The 21,680-nt window shown below is 58.0% G+C and overlaps 1 protein-coding gene across 9 annotated transcripts in view; it reads right to left on the reverse strand.

Moving 5' to 3' along the window:
- The window catches only part of ABLIM2 (actin binding LIM protein family member 2), a 151,097-nt gene that overhangs the window by 66,301 nt on the left and 63,116 nt on the right, over window positions 1-21,680 (reverse strand). For all 9 annotated transcript variants that reach the window (XM_029235595.1, XM_029235592.1, XM_029235594.1 and 6 more), the window contains 3 exons: window positions 19,012-19,105; window positions 8,370-8,457; window positions 3,847-3,905 (listed from right to left, as the gene is read on the reverse strand). In XM_029235595.1, coding sequence (XP_029091428.1) covers window positions 3,847-3,905; window positions 8,370-8,457; window positions 19,012-19,105 — 241 coding nt within the window. The remainder of the gene's footprint in view (window positions 1-3,846; window positions 3,906-8,369; window positions 8,458-19,011; window positions 19,106-21,680) is intronic.

Genomic DNA, 21,680 nt, shown 5'->3' on the forward strand with positions numbered 1-21,680 from the left:
TCCACCCACTGCCCCATCCACTCACTGCCACACCCCCTCACTGCCCCACCCACCCACTGCCCCACCCACCACTGCCCTGTCCACACACTGCCCTGTCCACCCACTGCCCCATCCACTCACTGCCACACCCCCTCACTGCCCCGCCCACCCACTGCCCTGCCCACTTCCCCATCCACCCACTGCCCTGTCCACCTACTGTCCTGCTCACTGCCCTGCCCATCCACTGCACTGCCCACCACTGCCCTGTCCACTCATTGTCCCGCCCACCCGCTGCCCTGCCCACCACTGCCCTGTCCACTCACTGCCACACCCCCTCACTGCCCCGCCCACCACTGCCCTATCCACTCACTGACCTGTCCACCCATTGATGTGCCCACTCACTGCCCGGCCCACCAGGCCCAGAGTTTATTCTCATTTCCCGGGCAAGACAGAAGAAGCTCTGAGGGGCGGAGGTGGGGCTGGGACCCGGGGAGGGTGAAACAGGGGACAAGCAGGGCATGACTGGGGCCTGGATCCTGTCCCAGGACACAGAAGGGCAACTGTTGTCAGGCTGCTGGCCTCTGCCCCAAATGTTCCCAAAGCATCTGTGGAAACAAGCCCAGGAAGCCAAGTCCAGGGCAATGACCAGCCCCCGGGGCAACAAGCCTTCCCTTCCTCCCTGTCCTGCCAGCCTGCAGCATTCAGAGAGCCTCGCTTCCGCTGGGCCAGTGGCCTCCAGGCTGGGAGCAGCCTGAGGCCAGCTCAACAGTGGGTCCAGAATCCAGGGGCTGGTGCTGGGCACGCTGACCTGGTCAGGGGAGGCTCTGGGGACACAGAGGACCCGGGGCACGTGGTCCTCCTCCGTGGAGCCCTCCCACCCCGGCTCAGGGTCACCTTTCCCCAGGTCGCCGTGACACACCAGGGGTAGCAGGACGGTCCCCACGGCCCTCGGACGTAACGTGCACCTAAGCCCACCTGTTTCCGCCTCTATCAGGAACAGCAGGGCTTGAGATTTAGTCACCTCGGTGCCGCAAGCCGAGCGCCATGAATGAATCACGAAGGGGCAGATGCCCCCAAAGCAGCGGCTTCCAAACCCACTGAAATCAACTGCTAAAGAGAATGTGAGGATCTCCCTTTTCAGTTCTTTCAGAACGGGCTTGGCAAGAGTGGCTTAATTGCGCTGGGTCCCACCCAGCCCGAGGGCCCGGTACGAGGAGGGTCCCCTCCACCAGCCCATGCCCCCATCACGTCTCGTGGGCCAAAGTTCATGAGGTGGGTCTCCATCCAGCCCCACCAGGAATTCCCAAGCCCTGAGCCCCCGCAGTGTCTGCTAGGTCTGGGGACAGGTTTCTGCTCTGGCTCTGCTCACTCCCTACAGCCAAGGGTGGGGGGACTCTGCAGCCCTGACCCCTCGTTCCCACAGTGCAAGGTATTAGTGAAGGACTCAACGAACAGAACCAGCGTCAACAGTAAAGAGCAAAGTACGCCCAACAGCAGAGCTCTGCCCCTTTCCTCCTGAAGCAGAATTCCTCTGGGCAACGGTCCCTCCTGCCAAACACAGCTGCCGGAGAGTCGCAGGGAGCCACCGAGACCCCCGGATCGGCCGGTCTCCCACGCTCTTCCCGGGGGACCTGCCTGACCCTCCAGCCTCTGCTCCTGTCAGCCCCTCCCCGCCTCCACCCAGAGACCCCGGTCACTTCGGCCTCTTGACCCAGAGCTGCCACCAGCAGAGCGAGCCCCTCACCCCCGAAAGGAATTCTGGGTATCCCACGGGCTTGGGTCCGAGAAGGCTGGGTCTGAACTCTGCAGTGATCCCAGCATCACTCTGCACACCACACACGGGCACGCTAGCAACCCCGTGCGTCCCCCCGCCCCCTGCAGCAGTTTCCCTGTCCATCTCCCAAACACGGATGCAGACCCGCTGCTATGTGGCATTTGAGTAGCCAGGGTCTTCAAGGGCCCACCGCCACCCGGCTCATCCGTAGCCTGTCTGGTGGCTTTAAAAGGGTTGGCATGCCTGGGACACCACGCATGGGGGACAGAGTGGAAAGCCAGGGGTTGCTGGCGTCCTGAGGCTGGGCCCGGAGTCCTGTGGGTCACACACCACTTGCCACCCGTGGACCATCTGCGCTATCCCGGGGCCCTGCAGGTCGTGGCTCCCAGTGGGGGTCCTGCAGGGGTGGGGGGCCCCCTGGCACAGGGCCTGGTAGTGCCTGACAGAGCAAAGCTGGCTGACACGCCTCCCCTCGAGGGCCTGTGGTCCCCTGGGCTGCAGTTCACCTGGATCCACTTCCTTCCTTCAACCCGCAAACGCCTGAGTGTGTCACCTGCCAGGACTCGTGTGGGAGCTGGGAATTCAGGACGGAGAGACTGGAGCCTTTCCTCCAGGCTTCTAGTGAAGAGGGAGCTGCCTGCGGGGTGTGAGCTGAGGACGTGGGGCAGGAGCAGGAGTTGGCAAGGTCTTCAGGGGCTGACGTTCTGGGTGAATCTTAAAACGCAAAGGAGGAGTTTGCCAGGATGCGTGATGCAAGGGCACGAGAGGGCATCTCCGGCCGAAGGAACGCGTTTGCGAAGGCGCAGGGGAGAAAGGGAGCGGTGAGGATGGAGGCGCAGCAGCCCCGGGGGCAGCGGGACCCCTCCCCTGCTCACCCCACCGCCACCCAAGCCAAAGGGAGCTTGCCCTGTTCCTGCCCCAGGGCCTTTGCACGAACCCCCGCCCTGCCTGGAACCGCACTCCCTCTCCCTCTCTTCAGGGCTGGCACCGTCTCATCTTCTGGCTCAGCTCCCGCTCATTTCCTCTGGAGGACCGCCTGCACCCCCCCCCCCCCCCCAACCATCCCAGGTGAGGTCGGTCCTTCCCCCGCTCTCCTGCCCCGCCAACCACTGCTGCATGATCTTCCTGCCGAGGCGTTGATTTCTGCCTCTCTCTGGGACGCCAGCCCCGGAAGGGTCAGGGGCATGCTGGCCTCCTTTCTCACCCTGCACCTGCAGCCTGGCGCCCAGCACAGGGCCTCTGAGGGGCAAGGAATTTGGCCTGGCCTAGAGGGTGGTCTTGCTCTAGTTTCTGGAAGGTGATCGTACCCGATAGGATGTCTCTGTTCAGGGAGGGGGCTAACTGCACCCAAAATTCTTAGAGTGGGGATGGCCACGCCAGAAAGGCCAACCCTATGATTCTGGTGGTCTTGGGTCATGTCACCTGGAGAGTGAAATCAACCACATGGCAACCAATCAACCAACCAACCAACCAATCAGTCATTTAATGGAGCACCGATAAGGTCTCTGGCCCCGGAGCTTCCCTGGTTGGCAATACTCCGTGTGCGCTGTCACCCGTCACTGGGAGGGGCCGAGTCTGGACTCCACGGGGAGAAGACGATGGCACCTGTGTGTCCGGACCCCTCCTGGACCCTGCCCCATGCTGGGCTGATTTCACTCTGTATCTCCCCCTGCCCCCTGCCGGGATAAACCATAACCGGGGCTGTAACAGTTCTGTGAGTCCTTCAGATACATTAATGAACCTGCGGGCAGCTGTGAGGGCCTCTCGAACTAGCCGTTGGCGTCAGAAGTATGGACGGTCTTGGGACTGTTTGGAGACCCGCTAACTTTGCCGTTATCCCAAAACTTTCGCAGCCATCAGCATCCACTGAACAAAGGAAGAGGTCGGCAGGGCCAGTGCGGGAAGGGCCCTGGTCCCACCCAGCAGCAGATCTACCTGTTTACACCTCAGCATCGCCAGGCCTCGGGCCACCTGCCCCATAGGCTGGTGGGACTGGCCGGCAAGCCTGCAGACGCGGCCAGCGTCCTCTTAACCGTGTGATGACAGCGCAGAAGCCGGGGGAAAGGCGTCGGAAGAGACTGCATTCCACCAACCTTGCTTTTGTCTTCAGTTCTGGCTGCCTGTCGACATGCCGGGTGCCAGATGGAGGAGCCTGTGGACAGATTCCCAAGAGGGAAGTGTTAGTGTTATTTCCAGAGATGCAGGGGCCGTGCGGAGTGTCAGGAGGAGGGAGCTGGCGTCCACACTCGGACCCTCACTCCCCTTCGTCTGTGCCGGAGTCACAGGTCAGGGCTGGGCCTGGGGCCGATCACGGGGGCTCACAGCCCCACCGGGAGGGGAAGGACATGAAACAGATAGGAAACGCCCCACCACGAGCTGATGCTCCCATGGGGTCCCTCGGAACCCCGGGCACCCAGACGAGGCTTTTCCGAGGAGGGGCTCTGCGGGTGACTTCTATTCAGAGGCAGGGGAGAGAAGCGGGGCTGCCGTGCAACCTGCACCAGCTCCTCTCTGTGCGGGTGGGCAGTGGCCAGGCCCAGCCATGGGCGCAGTGGGGGGCCGGATCCCAGTGGGATCTGCCTGGGTAACGAGGGCTTGGGGCAGGGCTCTCCTCGGGGACCCTCAGGTGGGAACCTTAGGTGTGGGGTGAAGATGAGGGCTGCAGGCTGGGGGCCTGACCCCGCATTCACTCGCGGGGTGTCTGAGCTGTCTCGCTCATGCCGGCCCCGCCCAGCTTCCACAGCTACAGGCGCCACCCTCAAGGTAACAGGTCACCAAGCGTCCCAAGGACCCCAAGGGCCCTGCTCTTTTCTAATTCAAACTCGGCCTCCCCGAGTCTCAGAGTTTTCCCACCTGCACACAGGGCCGACAATAATCCTACCTGTTCAGGTCTTTGGCAGAATTTAATATAACTAAATAGGGGTAATAACTTCAGGGCCCAGAGCACTTGCTTCCTCCCTCGGGCCTCCCTGAACCTCAGCCTGGCCCCCTTTCTCCCTCCGTCCATCCGTACTCCACTCACGCACCCTCTGCGGGTGGCCACGGCTGCTGTGTCCGCGTTTACATCCACCACTGCCAGGACAGCCCATGCCCCGCGTGGAGGCGGGAGCCTTGTCCATCCCATTCTCACATCCCCCGAACAAGCCACACAGAGTGGACGTAGTAGGGGCCCGGCACACAGCAGGGGCTTAGAAGTGTGGTGGCAGGAAGGAGCTACACCCCTTTTCCGCCTGCAAAGCCTCCGGGTCACGTGAGTTAACGCCGGGGAAGGGAGCTTATTTCTGCTCCTCCGTGGGAAAATCTGCGCCAACCCGGAGCTCCCAGAGAGACCGGGCCTTGGTCGCTTTGTGCGTAAGCTTTTCTTTTTTAAAAACATTGTTTATGATTACAAAGGCAATAGCTGTTTTTTTTGATTAAAATTTAAACAAGCCTAAAAAAGAATATATAGGAAAATTAAAATCATCTGTAACCTCCTACCCACTTCGGGTCGGGCTGTCTTGCAGTGTACACATACATATTAAATACAACGTAGGTACACAGTTTTGCATCCTGCGATTTTTGCTTAGAAGTGTCTTAGTATTTCTCCACGTAATTAAATATCAAAACTGTAACTTTAAGGGCTGCATAATATTGCATCGTACGGATTGATGAGAATGTCTCTATCTGCTCCTTGCCTGTTAGTTCCAAAGTTTTATTTCTAAATAAAGTTGCAGGGAGGGACTTCCCTGGTGGCGCAGTGGTTAAGAATCCGCCTGCCAGTGCAGGGGACACGGGTTCGAGCCCTGGTCCGGGAAGATCCCACATGCTGCAGAGCGACTAAGCCCGTGCGCCACAACTACTGAGCCTGCGTTCTAGAGCCCGCGGGCCACAACTACTGAGCCCACGTGCCACAACTACTGAAGCCCGCATGCCTAGAGCCTGTGCTCCACAACAAGAGAAGCCACCACGATGAGAAGCCAGCGCACCGCAACTGCAACGAAGAGTAGACCCCACTCGCCGCAACTAGAGAGAGCCCACGTGTAGCAAACAAAGACCCTACGCAGCCAAATAAATAAGTAAATTTATATTAAAAAAAAAAGTTGCGGGGAGTCCATTGTACATGAGTTCCACACCATCTCTCTGATTTACTTGAGGGCTTCCTAAAAGTGGGGTCTTGGCCCAGAGGGTGTGGGCATTTTTTTTTTTTTTTTTTTTTGTTGTCTGTTCGCGGGGCTCCCCCTTTTTTGGCCTCTCCCGTTGTGGAGCTCAGGCTCCGGACGCGCAGGCTCAGCGGCCATGGCTCACGGGCCCAGCCGCTCTGCGGCATGTGGGATCTTCCCGGACCGGGGCACGAACCCATGTTCCCTGCATCGGCAGGCGGACTCTCAACCACTGTGCCACCAGGGAAGCCCGGGTGTGGGCATTTTTAAGGCTCTTGGGGCATCTTGGCAATTTCCCAGTTTTCGCCCACGAGCCAGGTAAGACGCCCGTTTCCTCCAATCCCCATAGCATGGGGATGTGTCTTTCCTTTTAACCCTCGTCAACCCAGTGGGAAAAATAACATCAACGCATTATTTTAATCTGGGTCTCCCTGATAATTAGTGAGAGTCAGACTCCCCCGCCTATGTTCACTGAGTCTGCAGACAGGAAGGTGCGTCCAGGGCTGGGTGGCAGTGCTGGTATTTGGCGGGGGGGGCACCTCATCTCCCTCGGAGGCCAAAGGGCTCACTGGGACCTCTGCTCCTTGGAGCTTTTACTGCATGGGATTCACCCGTCAAATACGCCCTCCTGGAGCCCCAGCATCCAGGTGGACCAGGCAGAGGGTCTCGGGGTGTCCGTGCAGGGCAGGGCCAGAGCCCCAAAGGGGCCCCTCACCGTGGGACTCTGGTGCTCCGTGGAGTGGGGCGTGAAAATCACCAACCGGGTCTGAACCCTTCCGGCACAGACTGGGAAAGAGGCTGGGAGGGGACGGGATGGGCTGCGACATCCCACAGAAAGTCAGGGCAGGTCCCGCATTAGAAACAGGGAGCCCAGGGCCATGAAGAGCATCTTTGTTCTGAGACTGGGTCCCCTTGATGGCCAGCTCGTGTCCCCAAGCTGCCGGCTCGATGCCACTGTGCTAGGCGTCAGTGCGTCCTGAAGGTGCCACTTAGAGTGGGCGTGGGCGCCTCGGGCAGGGTGACCCCTCCCCACCCAGACATACGTAAAGGACCCCTTTCATAAGCTCTCAAGACTGAAGAACAAGAGGGGACACTGGGGACCAGGCAGTCCTGGCTGACGTCACCCCACGAGGTTCAGTCTCAGAAAGGGAGGCCTGTGTGACACACGGCCCTAGAAGGACGCCGGGTGAGGTCATCCAATGGCCCGTCTGGCCCTACTCAGCTTGCCTCCAGGGTCACGGAGACACTGACGTCCTTGAAAAGACAATGTGACTACAGAGACAGGGGGTCTCAGCATCTAACCCATCCCGCCCAGGCCCCTCGGGGAAGGCCTTCAACCTGCGAGCCCAGTTTCAGCGAGGGCACTGGTGAGCCTCAGCCCCACCACTGATTTTGCGTCTAGGCCGCTGGCCTGTGTTCAGCAGGAATCCTTCTCGGCCTTTCCTCTTGGTAATTTTCCATCCACCCGTCCCCCCCTAATCCCCACCCCCTCCTTGGCTATAAATCCCCCGTCCTTGTGAATTCGGAGTTGGCCTGACTCCCCTCCCACCTTCTGCCATGTCCTGAATATACCATCTTCCTACTGTTTTGACAAGTGTCCAAATAATCTTTCTTTATCAAGGCTTGGGAATGAATAAGCCACAGGGATGGGGTGGGTCTTCAAGATGATATAACTAAGTGTAGCTCGAAGGAGAACTCCTAGCACCCCGGTGAATAAACATGTAAAGCAATAGCTGGGAGCTGGGTGCTCCGGTCTGAGTGTTGGTGCAATTTTTTGAACAAAAGCAGGAACAAGCTGAACAGGGTCACTGCAGAAGGAGGGAGGGGGCAACTGGCTGTCACCTGCTGCTTCTCCAGGTCTGGTGGCCACAGAACGCCTCGCCTTTATTCTATTGTTATTATTTTTAATGGTGAATGGGTTGGGGATTTCCCATGAAATGCCACGAAATGGGTGAGAAGGTTGGCTATGTTTTTCTCCAGAACTCTCTTTACCGACACTTTGGCGACTCCCTTGACCAGGAGAAAAGCCTCAGGAGCAGCCTGTGGTCTCCACACTCCCTCATCAATCAAGGGAGGGCAGTGCGGGGGAAAGCCCTGAGACATGGACCCTGGGCTGAGGGGCTTTCAGGACAGGCTTGAAGCGACCACAGACCACATCCATTTCCGTTTGGCTGGTGGGACCCAAATTTCCAACACTCCTGCATCTTGCTCTTGAATTTGGCCTTTCGCTTATCGCGTCCATCTCAGGTTCACGGACATCACGTGGATGGACGATGCAAAACCGGGCAGGCTGTCACTCTGCCGACTCTGGTGGGTGCTCTGTGGGGAGAGCCTGCCGGGCCCTGCTGGGGGGCGGCGTTCCCTAACTAGCGGGAAAGCTCGCTGACACGCCAGGGCACACCCGGCACAGGGCGTGGGCCCGGGGGCCGCCTGTTTGGTGCCCTTGGGTCCGGAGCAGCACGCTCTCTCCTTCTTACCTTGCAGATACATCTCCTCGCCTTCCGCGAACATCCGGCCGCACCCGACACATAGCGCACACAGAGGGTGGAAGTGCTTCTCCCCCGCCTGCAAAAAGCACAAAGCACAGGCATTTCTGCTCAGGGCACGGCGTGTCCTCACGCAGGTGCTCAGGTGAGGCAGGAAGGCGGGCTGTGTGGTGGAGAGCCCACACCCAGGGGGATGGGACGGGACCGGTGGTGCCCCAGGCTGTCCAGGGTGTGTGAATGTGGCCCCTGCCCACTGGGGCCACGCCTGGGAGCAGAGACCGGGCTCCGGGAGAGCAGCTGTGTCGCCAGCTCCTCCCGGCTCAGTGGTGGATGGGTCTGCCCCACCCAGGAGGCAGAGGGGGGCCAGGTCCCATGCACCTCTGTATCTTGGTGGGGCGGGGAGGGAGGACCTAACGTTATTTCCCCAGATGGAGGGACAGGACAGGTGGGGTGAAAGTGATAGATCCTTTTCTTTTTGTCTCTCTGTATCGCTCAGTTTTCTCAATGAGCGTTTTGCAGTTTTTATCATTCTTTAAACCCATTCAAATCGATTAAAATATTAATACCGAAATAACCAAAACAAAGGACATTGGCAAGTTTGGCTTATTTCTACATGGTACCAAAAAAATCACCCCAAAATACCGTGTTCGGCATGACTGTACACTGACCGTTCCTTCACCTGGGTGGGGTGGAGCTGCAGCCTGCCGCTAGATGTGGATGTAACCCCCTCACTCTTTCCTGAGATGCGAAGGTTAATTGCCACTCTCTGAAACTGAATTAGAGATACTCCCCTGAATCAGTAAGTAACGGGGTGCAAATTCATTACAAGCACCTCACTTTCCTTCCCTTCCCCACTGGTGCCTTTGGGGCAAACCAGGCCCGAGGGGACCCCTGAGTATCAGGGAGGAAGAATCCGGAACAGACTCCCTTCCTGCGTGTGGGACCGGAGGTGTCAGTCTGCGTGGCCCACCCGTGTCTCCAGGCAAAGGGATGCTTCGGGGAAGCGTGAGAATGCCGAGTGCTCAGTCCTGCCGGCTCTGCGGCCTCCGGGCCTTTGCACCTGCAGCCCCTTCCACCAGGACTGCCCTCCCCACTCTCCCACCCGGGACCACCTGGAATGTTCCCGATCTCATCTCCAACGCCACCTCCTCTTGGAAGCTTCCCCCGATTGCTTCCCTGCTCTGGGCTCCCACAGCCCCGTTTTCACAGGGTTTGACAATTATTTCGGGTGAGTCTTCCCTGCTAGACAGTGAGCCTTCGAGGGCAGGGCCTGGCACGGGGCCATTGCAGGAACCCCTAGTCTCAGGAATCTATCTGGGGAGCAGGTCACATTGCAGCACTGGGCCCAGGCAGAGTGAGGGTGAAGCTGCCATTTCAGCCTTAAAATGCCGAGCGGTCAGAGCAGCTCCGTCCTTGAGGTACTGACAGGGGATTGGAACAGCGCTGTAGCTTTAATAGAAACCACCTGCTATCAGGTCCCAGGTGTCAACTGAGGACTCACGTGCTTTAAACATTGTGACCTCTGACCTGTCCTCACGCCTTCCTCAGGCAGGCACCCCCGTCACTCTGGGTCGGGGGGACAACCCACCCTCATGACATCAGACAGCAGGAGTTATGTGACAGCCACTTGGGGGAGAAAGCACACACAGTTGTCTACACGGCACGTCTACACGGCATGTCTACACGTGAGTCAGGTGGAGAGAGAAAGCCGTGGGGACAGTCTGTAAGAGGACAGGCTTGAAACCCCAGCCCGACCAATGAGAATTAAGGCTGAGCAGAGAAACAGCCCTGCGGCCACCGCCAGGGGCCGGCCCAGCATCCACACTCTTCCCTCTGGAAAGCACCCCCCAACCCAGCAGCTGGCAAACGCCCCTGGTCTCCCAAAACAGCAGCGACGGGGATACAGCTTATTTCTACAGGGAGAGGCAAGAAGCCGCTTCACACACTGGCTGGCCTTCATCCTGTGACAGCCTGTGAGGTTCATGACCACCTTTGTTTCCACCAGGGCACAGAGAGGTGGAGGAAGCTGAGCAAGGTCACACAGCAGGAGGGGGTGGAGCCAGGCTTGGCGCCCAGTAGTCTGGCCTTTGTGGCCTCTGTCCCCAGCCGGGGGGGGGGGTCCCTGACTCTGTGGTGTGCACCCCATGCCCACGCACCCCCAAATCCCACACCCTGAGCAATCAACTTGGAGGCCTAGAACAGACTCAAGGCTGAGGAAGGAAACCAGACACCGCGGAGCCGATTCCATTTTTACAAAGTTCAAAACGAGGCAAATGAATCTATACGGTCAGAGTCAGGGTGGTGGCTGCTTTGGGGTCCCCAGGGGGCTGTCTGGGGTGCGGGGCATGTGTTTTCTTGGTCTGGGTGCTGGTGGCTTGGGTGGGTCCAGTGTGTGAGATTCATGGACTCCTCTGTGTGTTACATGCCAGTAAGAGAGTTTTCCCACAGAAGTATAAAACCACAGAAGAAAACACGGGTATATTTTGCTCACTCCAGATTTGGCAGTGGATTTTCGGATATGACACAGAAAGCGTGAGCCGCAACAACACAATAGATAAGTTGGACTTCATAAAAATTGACAACTTTTGTGCATCAAAGGACGTTATCAAGAAAGTGAAAAGGCTAACTATAGAATGGGAGACAATATTTGCAAATCACAGATCTGATAAGGGTTTAGGATCAGAATATATAAAGAGCTCTTACAGCTCAACAACAAAAAGACAAACAGTTCAGTTAAAAAATAGGCAAACGGCTTGGACGGACATTTTTTTCCCAAAGAAGACACAGGAACGGCCAAGAAGCAAATCAGAGATGCTCAGCATCACTGTCATTCAGGAAAGGCAAATCCAAACGACAATGAGACACCACCTCACACCCACGAGGGCAACTGTAATTAAAACAAAACAAAAGGGAAAATAACAAGTGCTAATGAGGATACGGAGAAATTGGAACCCTTGCACATCGGTGGTGGGGACGTAAAACGGTGCAGCCACTGTGGAAAACACTGTCAGTGCCTCCAAAAGTTAAACACAGAGCTACCATACAACCCAGCGATTCCACTCCTAGGTATTTAGGAAAAAGGAAGAGAACAAAAGAGATAAAAACCTGGGTCCACACGATAACGCGTACATAAATCTTCACAGCAGCATTATTCCCAGTAGCCAGAAGGTGGAACCAGCCCAAATGTCCAAATGTGAGTGTGATAAACACAACGGCAGATTATTCAGCCATGAAAAGCCACGTGGGGCCCCCAGGATGTCTTATAAGGACACTCGTGTCCTTACAAGATGAGACAGCAGAGCTCTCTGCCACGGGAGGACACAGGGAGAAGGTGACACTCTCCAAGCCAGGAACCCAGTGCACTGGCACCTTGATCTCGGACTTCCAGCCTCTACAGCCGTTGTTTAAGCCTCACAGTTCATAGCATAGCAGCCCAAGCCAACTGAGACAGGCTCGTGAAGTCCAAAATAAAAGTGTCCTCACCCCTTGCATCAACCCCCACTGCTGCTCTGCTCTGTCTCACAGTGGCCACGGTGGCCGGGGCGTTCCACGTGATCGGAACCCAGCAGCAGTCCCTGCTCCATCAGAGCCCTTTCCTCCGTACAACTGTCCTAGAAGGGCCTCAGTCATCTGTGCCGTCACCCCAGCCCCCAGCCCGGGAGGCAGCGCAGCCCCTTAGCCAGGTGGGACTCAAGATGGCGCAGGTTTTAAAAGTGTATCAAAAGCCCATGAGATTTTGCGGTGTGTGGTTTGAAAACGACGTCTTGTGCCTTCTGACAAGCGGCTGTCATCTTTAATCAGACAGAACCAGGCTCGTTAGGAACGCAGCCTCCGGGGGCACAGAGCAAGCGCTGTTCCTCAGCGGTACCCAGGCAGAGTGGAGGGCACTGAGCGCGGCCCTACCGTGGACATTAGGGACCGGCCTGGCACCGTGGAGATGTGGCAGTGTCTCTGGGCTGCAGAAACTCCCTCCCCTCCCTGCAGAGACAAGCAGCCAACCCCTCCCCCCTCCCCCAGCTGTGGGAAGCACGGAGGGATGGACCTCCCCTACCCCATCGGAAGCAGGCACCCCCTTTTCCTCCCTAAAGCCATCCATGGCCTCTTCCATTCCCTGGAGAAGCGGCTGTGCCTCCGCCTGCTTTTGGGCCCTCCCCTGGGTCCCCGCTGCAGGGCACACATCCCCCAGCCCAGCCAGCTCCCAGTGGCTGCTCCTGGCACAGCCCCCAGTTTGAAGCTTTAGTCTCCTTCCTGAATGACCAGAACTGGAACCGGATCTTGAAAGGCCTGCTCTCCAGAGTGCACGGATCAAATGAAATTTACCGAGAAGCTAATCAAGATCTGTAGCAGGAAGGATGCAGTCGGGGGAGGGGGGAGCATCTGGCAGCCCTCCCAGCTCTGTGCCATGTCAGCAAAGACCCTCCCCAGAACCCCTGACTCAGCCCTGCCCCCTCCCCATCGCTGATGCCACAGGCCTCGGGACAGGCTCGCTCTGGGCTCGGGGTCTTGGGGGACCACATGGAGGCTGGCGTGGCTCCCTGACTGTGTTTGGGCTCTGTTCCTCTCTCTCCCCCAGCTCCAGGACTCGGGTGACCGCTCCAGGACTAAGCCTTGTCCCCTCGTTCTCTGCTGTCCCAGGCCCTAGAGCAGAGCTGCACGCAGAGGGGCTGTCCCATAAAGATGTTCTGAACGAGAAAACAGTACCTACCAGGCATGCATAACGGGGTCCTAGAGGACAGGGGGGTTCTGACCAGTGAGTGTGGGAGCAGAGAAGTAACATACTCCACCTCTGGGCACGTCAGCTATCGAGGCTCTGAGAAGTCCTGCAGTAAGGACATCGGTGTGGCGCCCTTGCCGGGCTTCTTCAACCCCGATGCCTGGGAATCTGCTGACGGACCAATGGTTAAGGACAAGGACAGAACACACTGATCCTTGCTGGGTGCTGAGCAGGGGCGTGGCATCAGGCTGAAGGCGAGTCCGCATGTGTCTCTGTGTGCCTCTGTGTGTGTGTGTGAGTCTGTGTATGTATGCATGTGTATTTTTGTGTCCCTGTGTGTGTCTCTATGTGTGTGTATCTGTGTATTTGTGTGTCTGTATCCGTGTGTATCTCTGTGTGTGTCTGTGTCTATGTGTGTAAGTTTGTGAGTATTTCTGTGTCTGTGTGTCTTTGTGTGTGTGTGTGTCCGTGTGTCTGTGTGTGTCTTCGTGTGTGTCTGTGTGTGTGCACATGATCCAAAAGGATGACGCCTAAATGCTAACGGTAGTTTTTCTGGGTGATGACATGCATTATGGATGATTTTTCTTTTAGGATAAACAGGTATTCCCTCTGAGAGTGTTTTTAAAATAAACACGTTCATTAAGTTTTAAAAAGGGAGCGAGAAGCTGGGGTCTTGGGAAGCTGACTTCACCTCTGTCCTTAGGGAACGCCTTTATTTGTTCGGAACTCAGGGTTTGTTTTCTCCCACTGATAAAAGTCCTGCTGGCTTAGGAGGGTGAAGAGGAAGTGCCAAGGAGAAAAGAAAAGAGGAAGAAATAAACGCAGCAGCGTGGGGAGCCGCAGGAGAGGGTCCATTTGAAATGGAGAAAATATCAGTTGGCCGCCCCCCCCCCTCCAGGGCTCCTCCAGGTCAGGCAGGGGCACCCCTGCCTCCGTCCTCACGGGAACTCCGCCCCCAGGCCAGGCTGGGACACAGTGAGCCTTCAGGAAGGTGAGTAGTGGATGGAGAAGGGAAGGAAGGGAAGAAGGAGGGAGGGAGGGAGGGAAGCACAGAGGAAGGAACAAAGGGAGGGAGGGATTAATTAGTGGTCCCAGGGGGACCCTGGGCTTCTCGTTACCATGGAGACAGCCAGTCTGCAGGAGGCAGGTGGGGCTCAGACAGAGGCCCCGCCAGGGTTATAAGGAGGATGGGGCTGGCCAAGACGCACCCCATTCCCCGCCCCCGCCCACCTGTTCCTGCTAACACTGTGAGAACCAGTAGAGAACAACGTGATGGCAGGGACTCAGCCAGGGACCCCCTCTCACTCAACACCCCCTCCGCTCGTCCAGCCCTGGGCTGGTTGATCTCCTTAGACCACCGTCCCCTGGCAATGCACAGCCACCTTCCAGCTCTCTCTGCGGAGAGACTCCATCCCCAGGAGCCAGCACTGCAGCAGGGCTGCTCCCAGCCCCCTACCTCTGCTCCTTGCCCTGCCCCCCCCCCCCCCCCCCCCCCCCCCCCCCCAGCCAGCCAACCCCGCGACGGGGAGGGGGCTTGTGTCAGCCCCTCCCAGGTCCCCACCGGACCCAGGACGGTCCCACACCCAGACCCGGCATGGAGCTGGCTCATCAGGACAGACACCCCAGACACTCGGGATGCGAGACAACATGCAGTGGAGGATGTTAAATATTTAGAGTGACAGAGGGAGTGCGGGGAACTGCACTACCACCAAATGCACATTTCACGGGCGGGCGCCCAGCATAAGATGGCACCGGGCCCGGTGCATGCAGACGCGACACAGATTGAGGGCTCCCGCAGGGGCGGGGAAGAGGCCCGGGCTGCTCCCCTACTCAGGCTGCAGAGAGGAAACACCTTAGGAGGCAAAGCCGGGTGGGGTGGCAGGTGCCTTGGGGGCCTTGCACCTGGCTGATCTGCCCCGCTCCCTGCAATCCCACCCACCTGCCGCCAGTTTGGCCTCCCCATCGGCCCAGAGAGCTTCCTACCTGCACGGGGTCCGGGCACCACAGCCCGGTCGGAGCAGTCGGCCCCTCGGCCCCTGTCTAGCCCCGCTCCCGGGACAGGCTAGCAGGAACAGGCAGTGTGACCGTGAGGACGGGGGCAGAGAGCGGGGGCACAGAGATGCCCTCACCCTCCAGCCAGCGGTCTGGATCCTTCTCTTTCTTTTTCAGGTCCTGTCCCCTGCCACCTGCCGCCCCTCAAGAGCCCACTGCACGCCCAGCTGGGTGCCAGCACGCTCTGGGCCGAGCCCAGGTGGTGCCAGCACGGTGGCTGCTCCCTTCTGTGGAGTCGGCTTGTCCCCGCCCGCGTGCCCGCAGCTGCCGCCTCGCTGGGGAGGAATCTCAGAGCTGTGCAGGTCCCGCTGACTCAACTGCTACACACCGCGGAGCTCGCCGCCCGCAGGGGAGAAAACAAAAGCATTCATCTTCCCCGGGAGGCTCTTTATCCTCCAGCCCCCATCAGCTACCTCGTGGCCGGCGCTGAGCTGGGGGACACTCCGCAGACACGACCCCTCGGATCCCCGAGGAGGTTCTGGTGACCGGGCCGCCAGGGCCGGGGCTGGCGTGTCCCGCCCACCCCAAAGGGTGCCGGAAGCAGGCCAGGCTACAGTCACACACCTGCAGCGACAACTGCTCAGCCCACGGAGCCTAAGATGCTCCCCGCTAAGGCCATCAGGTATCACAGCGTGGCGTGAAACAGAGCACAAAGCAACATCTACGCAGGGGGATGCCAGGCGGTCGGGCCAAGAACAGGCACCGGGAGCCCGGCTGGGCCTCCTGGGCTCGAGTGGGCTCGGCCCTGCGTGTGGCCGATAGCCCGGCACACGCTCTCCCAGACACACAGACACGAGCCCACAGAGTGAGGGCACCAAGCAGGGCGGGAGGGGGCCGGCGCTCTGGGGAGCGGCTTGAAGAGACGGTGCACTGGCTGGTGGACCTGGACAGGTGAGGGTGACAGGTTTCTAGTCTCTTTAAACGGGGGCGACTTGAGCTGTTTCAACAAGCCACCAGCAGGATGCCTTGCGGCCCCCAGGGAGGAAAGGAGATGGCAGGGTAAGGCTCCAGAGGAGGCAGGCGGGGTTCGGACCGGAGCACAGGGTTGGGGGCTGTGGCTGGGAGGAGAGACAGAGCCTCCGTCAGGAAGGGCAGGAGCGGGTGGGGTAGAAGCTTCGCAGACAGCCCTGAGTGACGTCTGACCCTCTCTCTGTTAAGTCTTAGACAAGGTCATTGTGGTTGGCCGGCTGGGGTGGGAGGGCAGCAGCCCAGGAGAGCAAGGAAGGTCTGGAACAGTCTTTAGGGGGAACAGAGAGAAACAGGCTTGAACTGCCAGGCACTGCGGCAGGTGGGGCCCTGGCCGGGGGATCCTCCAGAAGCCTCAGTGCTGCTGCCGGAGGTGGCGGCTGCCCAGACTCCCCCAGAGCAGGGTCTGCAGCAGGGTCTGGGTGAGGAGAGAGCCCTGGAGAGACGGGAGGGCCAGGTGAGACGTCACCGTGGGGTATGGGGGGAGGACTCATCCTTCGTGCACGTTCGGAGGATGGGGGTAGAAACATGAGGCGTGATCAGCACCCCAGAAAAACATACAAGATGTTCAGCAGGCGAGATGTCAACAGTCTCATCACGTGACCACCCGCCCAACTCCGTCAGAAAGACATGGAGCCCCCAGTGTAGAAAGAGGCGATGCTGACGGAAGATAACTGAAATGCAAGAACTCTGATTGGCTAAAAATGACAAAGAAGACCCGGCACAACTAGGGGTGGGAGGGAAGCAAACAACAGCGAGGCCCCACGTTCTCCCCTATCAACTTGACATAGGATTTCATAAAGATTACACCCAGGGTGGGAGATGGGAAAGATCGTGCTCTGTTGATAAGCATGTAAATCAGAATAAACTTTCTGGAAAGCAATTTATGTGTCAAGAACCCTTACAAAGTTCATGGTTGTTGGCTCAGTTTCTACACTTCTGTGAATGAATCTTAAGGAAAACTAGAAATGCAATAAAAAAAGATGTTCATCTCAGTGTTATTTATCGTAGTACAAAAGTGGAAAACGGTGCTATGTCCAACAATGAATGATCAGCCTAAAACATTCTGGTCTAGTCCTACAATGAAATACGATGCAACACTGAAACACTCTTATGTGCGATGCACCTGGAAATGTTATCTTGTGAGACAGATTCAATCCCAGAGGACCCCACGTAGTGGATGATTCCATTTATATGACGCGTCCAGAACAGGGAACTCTACAGAGACCAAAGTAGATTGGTGGCTGCCACGGGCTCAGGGTGTAGGGGAGGAACAGCTAAGGGGTACAGGCTTCTTCTCGAGGTGATGAGAACGTCCTAAAATGGACTGTGGCGATGGGTGCACAGCTCTGTGAAGATACTAAAAACCACCGAATCACACACTTTACACGTGTGAATTGCGTGGTATGTGAACTATATTCCAATAAGGCTGTTTACAAAAAGACCCATAAAACACAAAACAAAAACACAGGGACCTATTAAATAGGACATGGGAGTTGAAAAAAATCAGGATATAATGTATAAATGGTTTGATGCCAACTCTGACATGTGGAGGGAGAAAGAACTGGAAGGAATCCAGCCAAAAAGTTCAGCTAAATATGATCGCATGTCAGTGACTTCCCCCCTTATTTGTGCTTTGCAAACTCTCTACAGTCAATGAGGATGTAATCACAGCCCCCCCGCAGGGGCCTCTGGGCGTAGAAGGGCACAGCTCTGCACAGAGCCTGGGACCATTCCCGCTGTGGCATCTGGGAAATGGGGAGATGGTGGGGAGGGCCTCACTGCCCCTGGGTGGGTGTGGCCACCCCCTTCCCCTCCCCGCTACCTGGAGCTGAGGCCCTGGGGCAACTCTCTCCCTGCAGCTCTGATGTCAAGTGTAATTTCAAGAAAAGCAGCTCAGTGCTCAACGTGCAATTCACCAAGGCATTCTGAGCTCGCTACGGCTGGGCTCCGGCCTCAAGTCCAGCCTCAGCGGCAGCCTGAGGGAGCTCTCTAGTATGCAAATCCGACCCAGGCTTTCCAGGGTTCAGAAGCCCTTGTCTGGGAGGGTGGCCTGGGCCCTGCGGCCTCAGACCCCAACCTGTCTTCCCACCCCCAGAGGCTGCTTCTGTGACCTCCTTGGAAAAGGCTCCCAAGCCCCTTGGCTGGGTCAGGGCCCCTCCTCTCCCACTGCTCTGCCCCCTCCCCACCCCCCAGGTCCTCTGGTTACCTCTGCCCTCCCCAACAGACCATATGCTCGCTGAGGGATGGCCCATCCACCCGCCCCAGTGCAGAGCCCAGGAGGGGCTGCAGAGTGGGGTGGAGGGGCAGGCTGGGCCAGAGCATCAGGGGGGTGGGTTTGGTCCTGTTCACCCCATGGAATTGATCTTACTGAACAAATGTAGTAAAGTGCATAACACGTGTTATTTTCACAAAGGGACACACCCGTGTAACTACCACCCAGACCAAGAAACGCACCTGTCAGCACCCCAGAAATGCCCCAACCTGAAATCGCTGGGTGGCCTGTCCGCCTCTGTGGACCCAGCCCTGCCTCCCAGGCTCCCTTTGCAACCCGCCAAGCCTCAGATTTCCCATCTAGATGCCAAAGGGCTGAACCAGGATCGCAAGTTCTTCCCACCTCTCTGTCAACGTGTAAAGGGCACAGGTGAGAGAGTGTTGCAGGGAAATATTCCTGGAGGAGGTGGCACTCACTGGGCAGACCCTGGAAGGTGTCCTCTGGCAGAGCTGGGAGGAAGAGGCTCAGGGGTGCGGGTTCCTGCACAAACATACACCACAGACGCCACGAGAGGCACCTTCTTATCCTCTCTGTTAACTCCTAGGGGGCGGGCAGACCCCAGTGCCCAGAGAAGAACTTAGAGCGGGCGAGTGTCATGCTTGCAGCCTCCAGGCTGGCCTCCTTACCTCCAGCACGTGCCCCGTGATGTACTTCTCACAGCCATCGCAGCGGATCCCGAACTTGCTGTGATAGTCGGCCTCACAGTAGGGCAGCCCATCCCTGCAACAGAGCTGGCAGTCAGGACGGCGGGGGCACCCCCAGGACCCCCAAGCCCTCAGAGTCCTCGCCAACGAGAGCGGCCACGTCCAAGGGGCAAACGCCCATTTCCTCCTACTCTGGGTAACAGCACAGCCCTTGAACAGCGTGTATGGGGCACTTACGGGCACCAGCACGGCCCCTCGGTCATCAGGGCAGCCCCAAGAGAAATACCACAAAGATCGTCCCATTTCACAGGTGGACAAACTGAGGTGCAAGAGGTGGGGCCGCCTGCCCAGGGGGCGAGCGAGGGCTGGTGGAGGGCTCCAAAGGCTGAGCCCAAGGAATCAAAGCTGCGTCTGGGAAATAAAAGACGTTTCCGCAGACGTGGCTCTTCCTTCCAGTTCATTCTGTCAGATGTTTAACATCCAGGGTGGGAAATAGTCTATTTATGCATTGGGTGGCTTCCTGCTCGTTCTGAAAGGGGTCTGGGGCGCTGGAGAAAAACGTGAGCCGACAAGGGGCTGTGACAAAGCCGCCCACGTTGGAGACCAGGTCTGAGGGTGACAAGATGCCAAGTGGCAGGTGTGCCTTGGGACCGACCCTCACCCTCCCGGGCGTGGCCGGGAGCTTCCTGCTCTCGAAATCCGAGGGGCGAGGGGCATCAGGCTGCGCAGGAAGGAGCGACGCGTCCACGCTCCCCGCGCACAGCAATGGCGGGCTTACTACGCGCCACGTGCGTGGCTTGTGGCTTTGGGAAATTGGGACGAGCGGGACACCTCGTGGGCACTGCTCATGAATATCTGGGCAGCCGTGGGCGGGCTGCTTAAATGCCGAGCCCCCTTCACTGAACTGTAAGGAGAAGCTGGTTTGCAGGTGGTGGACGGAAGACAACGCAGACACAAGGCCTGGACAGTATCTGGACTGCGGTCGGAGCTCATTAATTATCACTATGGGGTCAACGCCACGGGACGAGTGGCAGTGACGGTGTCGGAGGTGGTGCCAGTGCTTCCTGCTGGGCACTGGTGAGCGAACAGGCTTGCACTCAAACGCCCAGAGTCCCAGCTGCCACTTAACCTGTCTGGGCCTCAGCTTCCTGGCTGCAAAGTGGGATCGCTAAGCGCAAGGTCTAAGGAAGACAAGGTATGGCCGGCACCTGGCACCCGGTGGCTGAGGCCACTGTCATTGTCATCGCCAACCGGGGCTGTCCCCCTGGCCCCAGGTCCAGCCCAATGGGACTTGGATGTGGAGGCGACTGGCACGGGGGGTGCAGGGTCGGGGGCGTTACTCTGGTGCGTCATCCCCCCCCCGCCCCCAACCCCGCACTGCTGAAGTTGCCGTGTTAGCCCCAGTTTGGTTTTGATTTTTGCTCAGCTGCTAACAGAAGGTGAGATTTCTCAAGCTGTTGGGAGACTGCAGCTAGCGGCGCCCTCTTTTCCTCAAAGCTCAGGACCTTGTCTGGGTCACACAGATGACGGCAGGAGGGGTGAGGTCCCGGTGTTTCTCTGCAGCCTCAGAAGCAGCCCTTTCTTTCACAGGGGAGGGGACATGTATATTGGGCCCTTAGGGTCCACCTTCAAATGCCCTGACCTCAGGGCCCCAACCTCTCCCCAAAAAAGGCTGTACATGCAGCAAATCCAGGAGGTTCAAAGATAACGTCTCCATGGCAACACCACCACGCCCTCATCACGAATTCCGGGCTGTTCCAGAGGCTGCTAAGTAACATACACGCTGTGTGGGTGAGAGGGGCTGCAGCGCTCTGGGGGCTGGGCATCATTTTATTTTAAGTGCTCTGTCCCCAAGGCTGCCTTGGCGTGTCACTCACCCCTTCCCTTTACTGTGACAGAGGCAACAGGTCCTGGCCCAAGCAGCCAGAAACCCCCCCCCCCCAAGCCTGACCCAGCCTGGACAGAGGCTCATCTTGATGTGGGGACTCTCACTGGCAATGTTTGATTTTGAGATAATTGCGGATCCAAACACAGTTGTAAGAAACGGGACAGAGAAACCAGGACGGCCTTCCCCAGGTTTCCCCAAGGCTCACATCTTACAGAATTAGAGTACAAGGTCCACCAGGAAATTGACACCGGCACACGCGGCGACCCGGTTCGGATTCCCCCAGTGTACACCCGCTCTCGCGGGCACATGCGTGTGCACACATGTATGTGTGCGGGTTTTATTCTCTGAAGTTTTATTGCAGCATTTTTTTACCCCAGTCAATTCCTGTGATGGTTCTATTCCCTCAGAGCGTCAAGAACTAGCACAGTCTTTGATAGAAGTTGCCAGAAAAGCCCCTAACTGGCAGGAGGGAGCCGCTCTGCACTCAGAGAAGCTGCTCCTTTGAGCTCAGCCTGTAACCCTTCCCTCCCCGGTGCTGTCTGGGGGCTCACCTGACTCAGTTTCCTCACCTCCAGGGATTAGAATGCACCTGGCAGACCAGCTGCCTCTGCTCAGGGCCCGATCCCCAGAAGCTCCCTCCCCACTGCCTCTGGATAACGGTGCTCCCCCCGCACCCCAAACCAGCCACCGCTGCACCCTGAGCACACATCAGGGACCCTGTGTCGGCCAGCGGGAGCTGCCGATGGCCCCGCGGCAGAAGACA

Source organism: Monodon monoceros, unplaced genomic scaffold (assembly GCF_005190385.1).
Source record: "Monodon monoceros isolate NGI ecotype Baffin Bay Population unplaced genomic scaffold, NGI_Narwhal_1 Super_Scaffold_20, whole genome shotgun sequence".
Taxonomy (NCBI): domain Eukaryota; kingdom Metazoa; phylum Chordata; class Mammalia; order Artiodactyla; family Monodontidae; genus Monodon; species Monodon monoceros.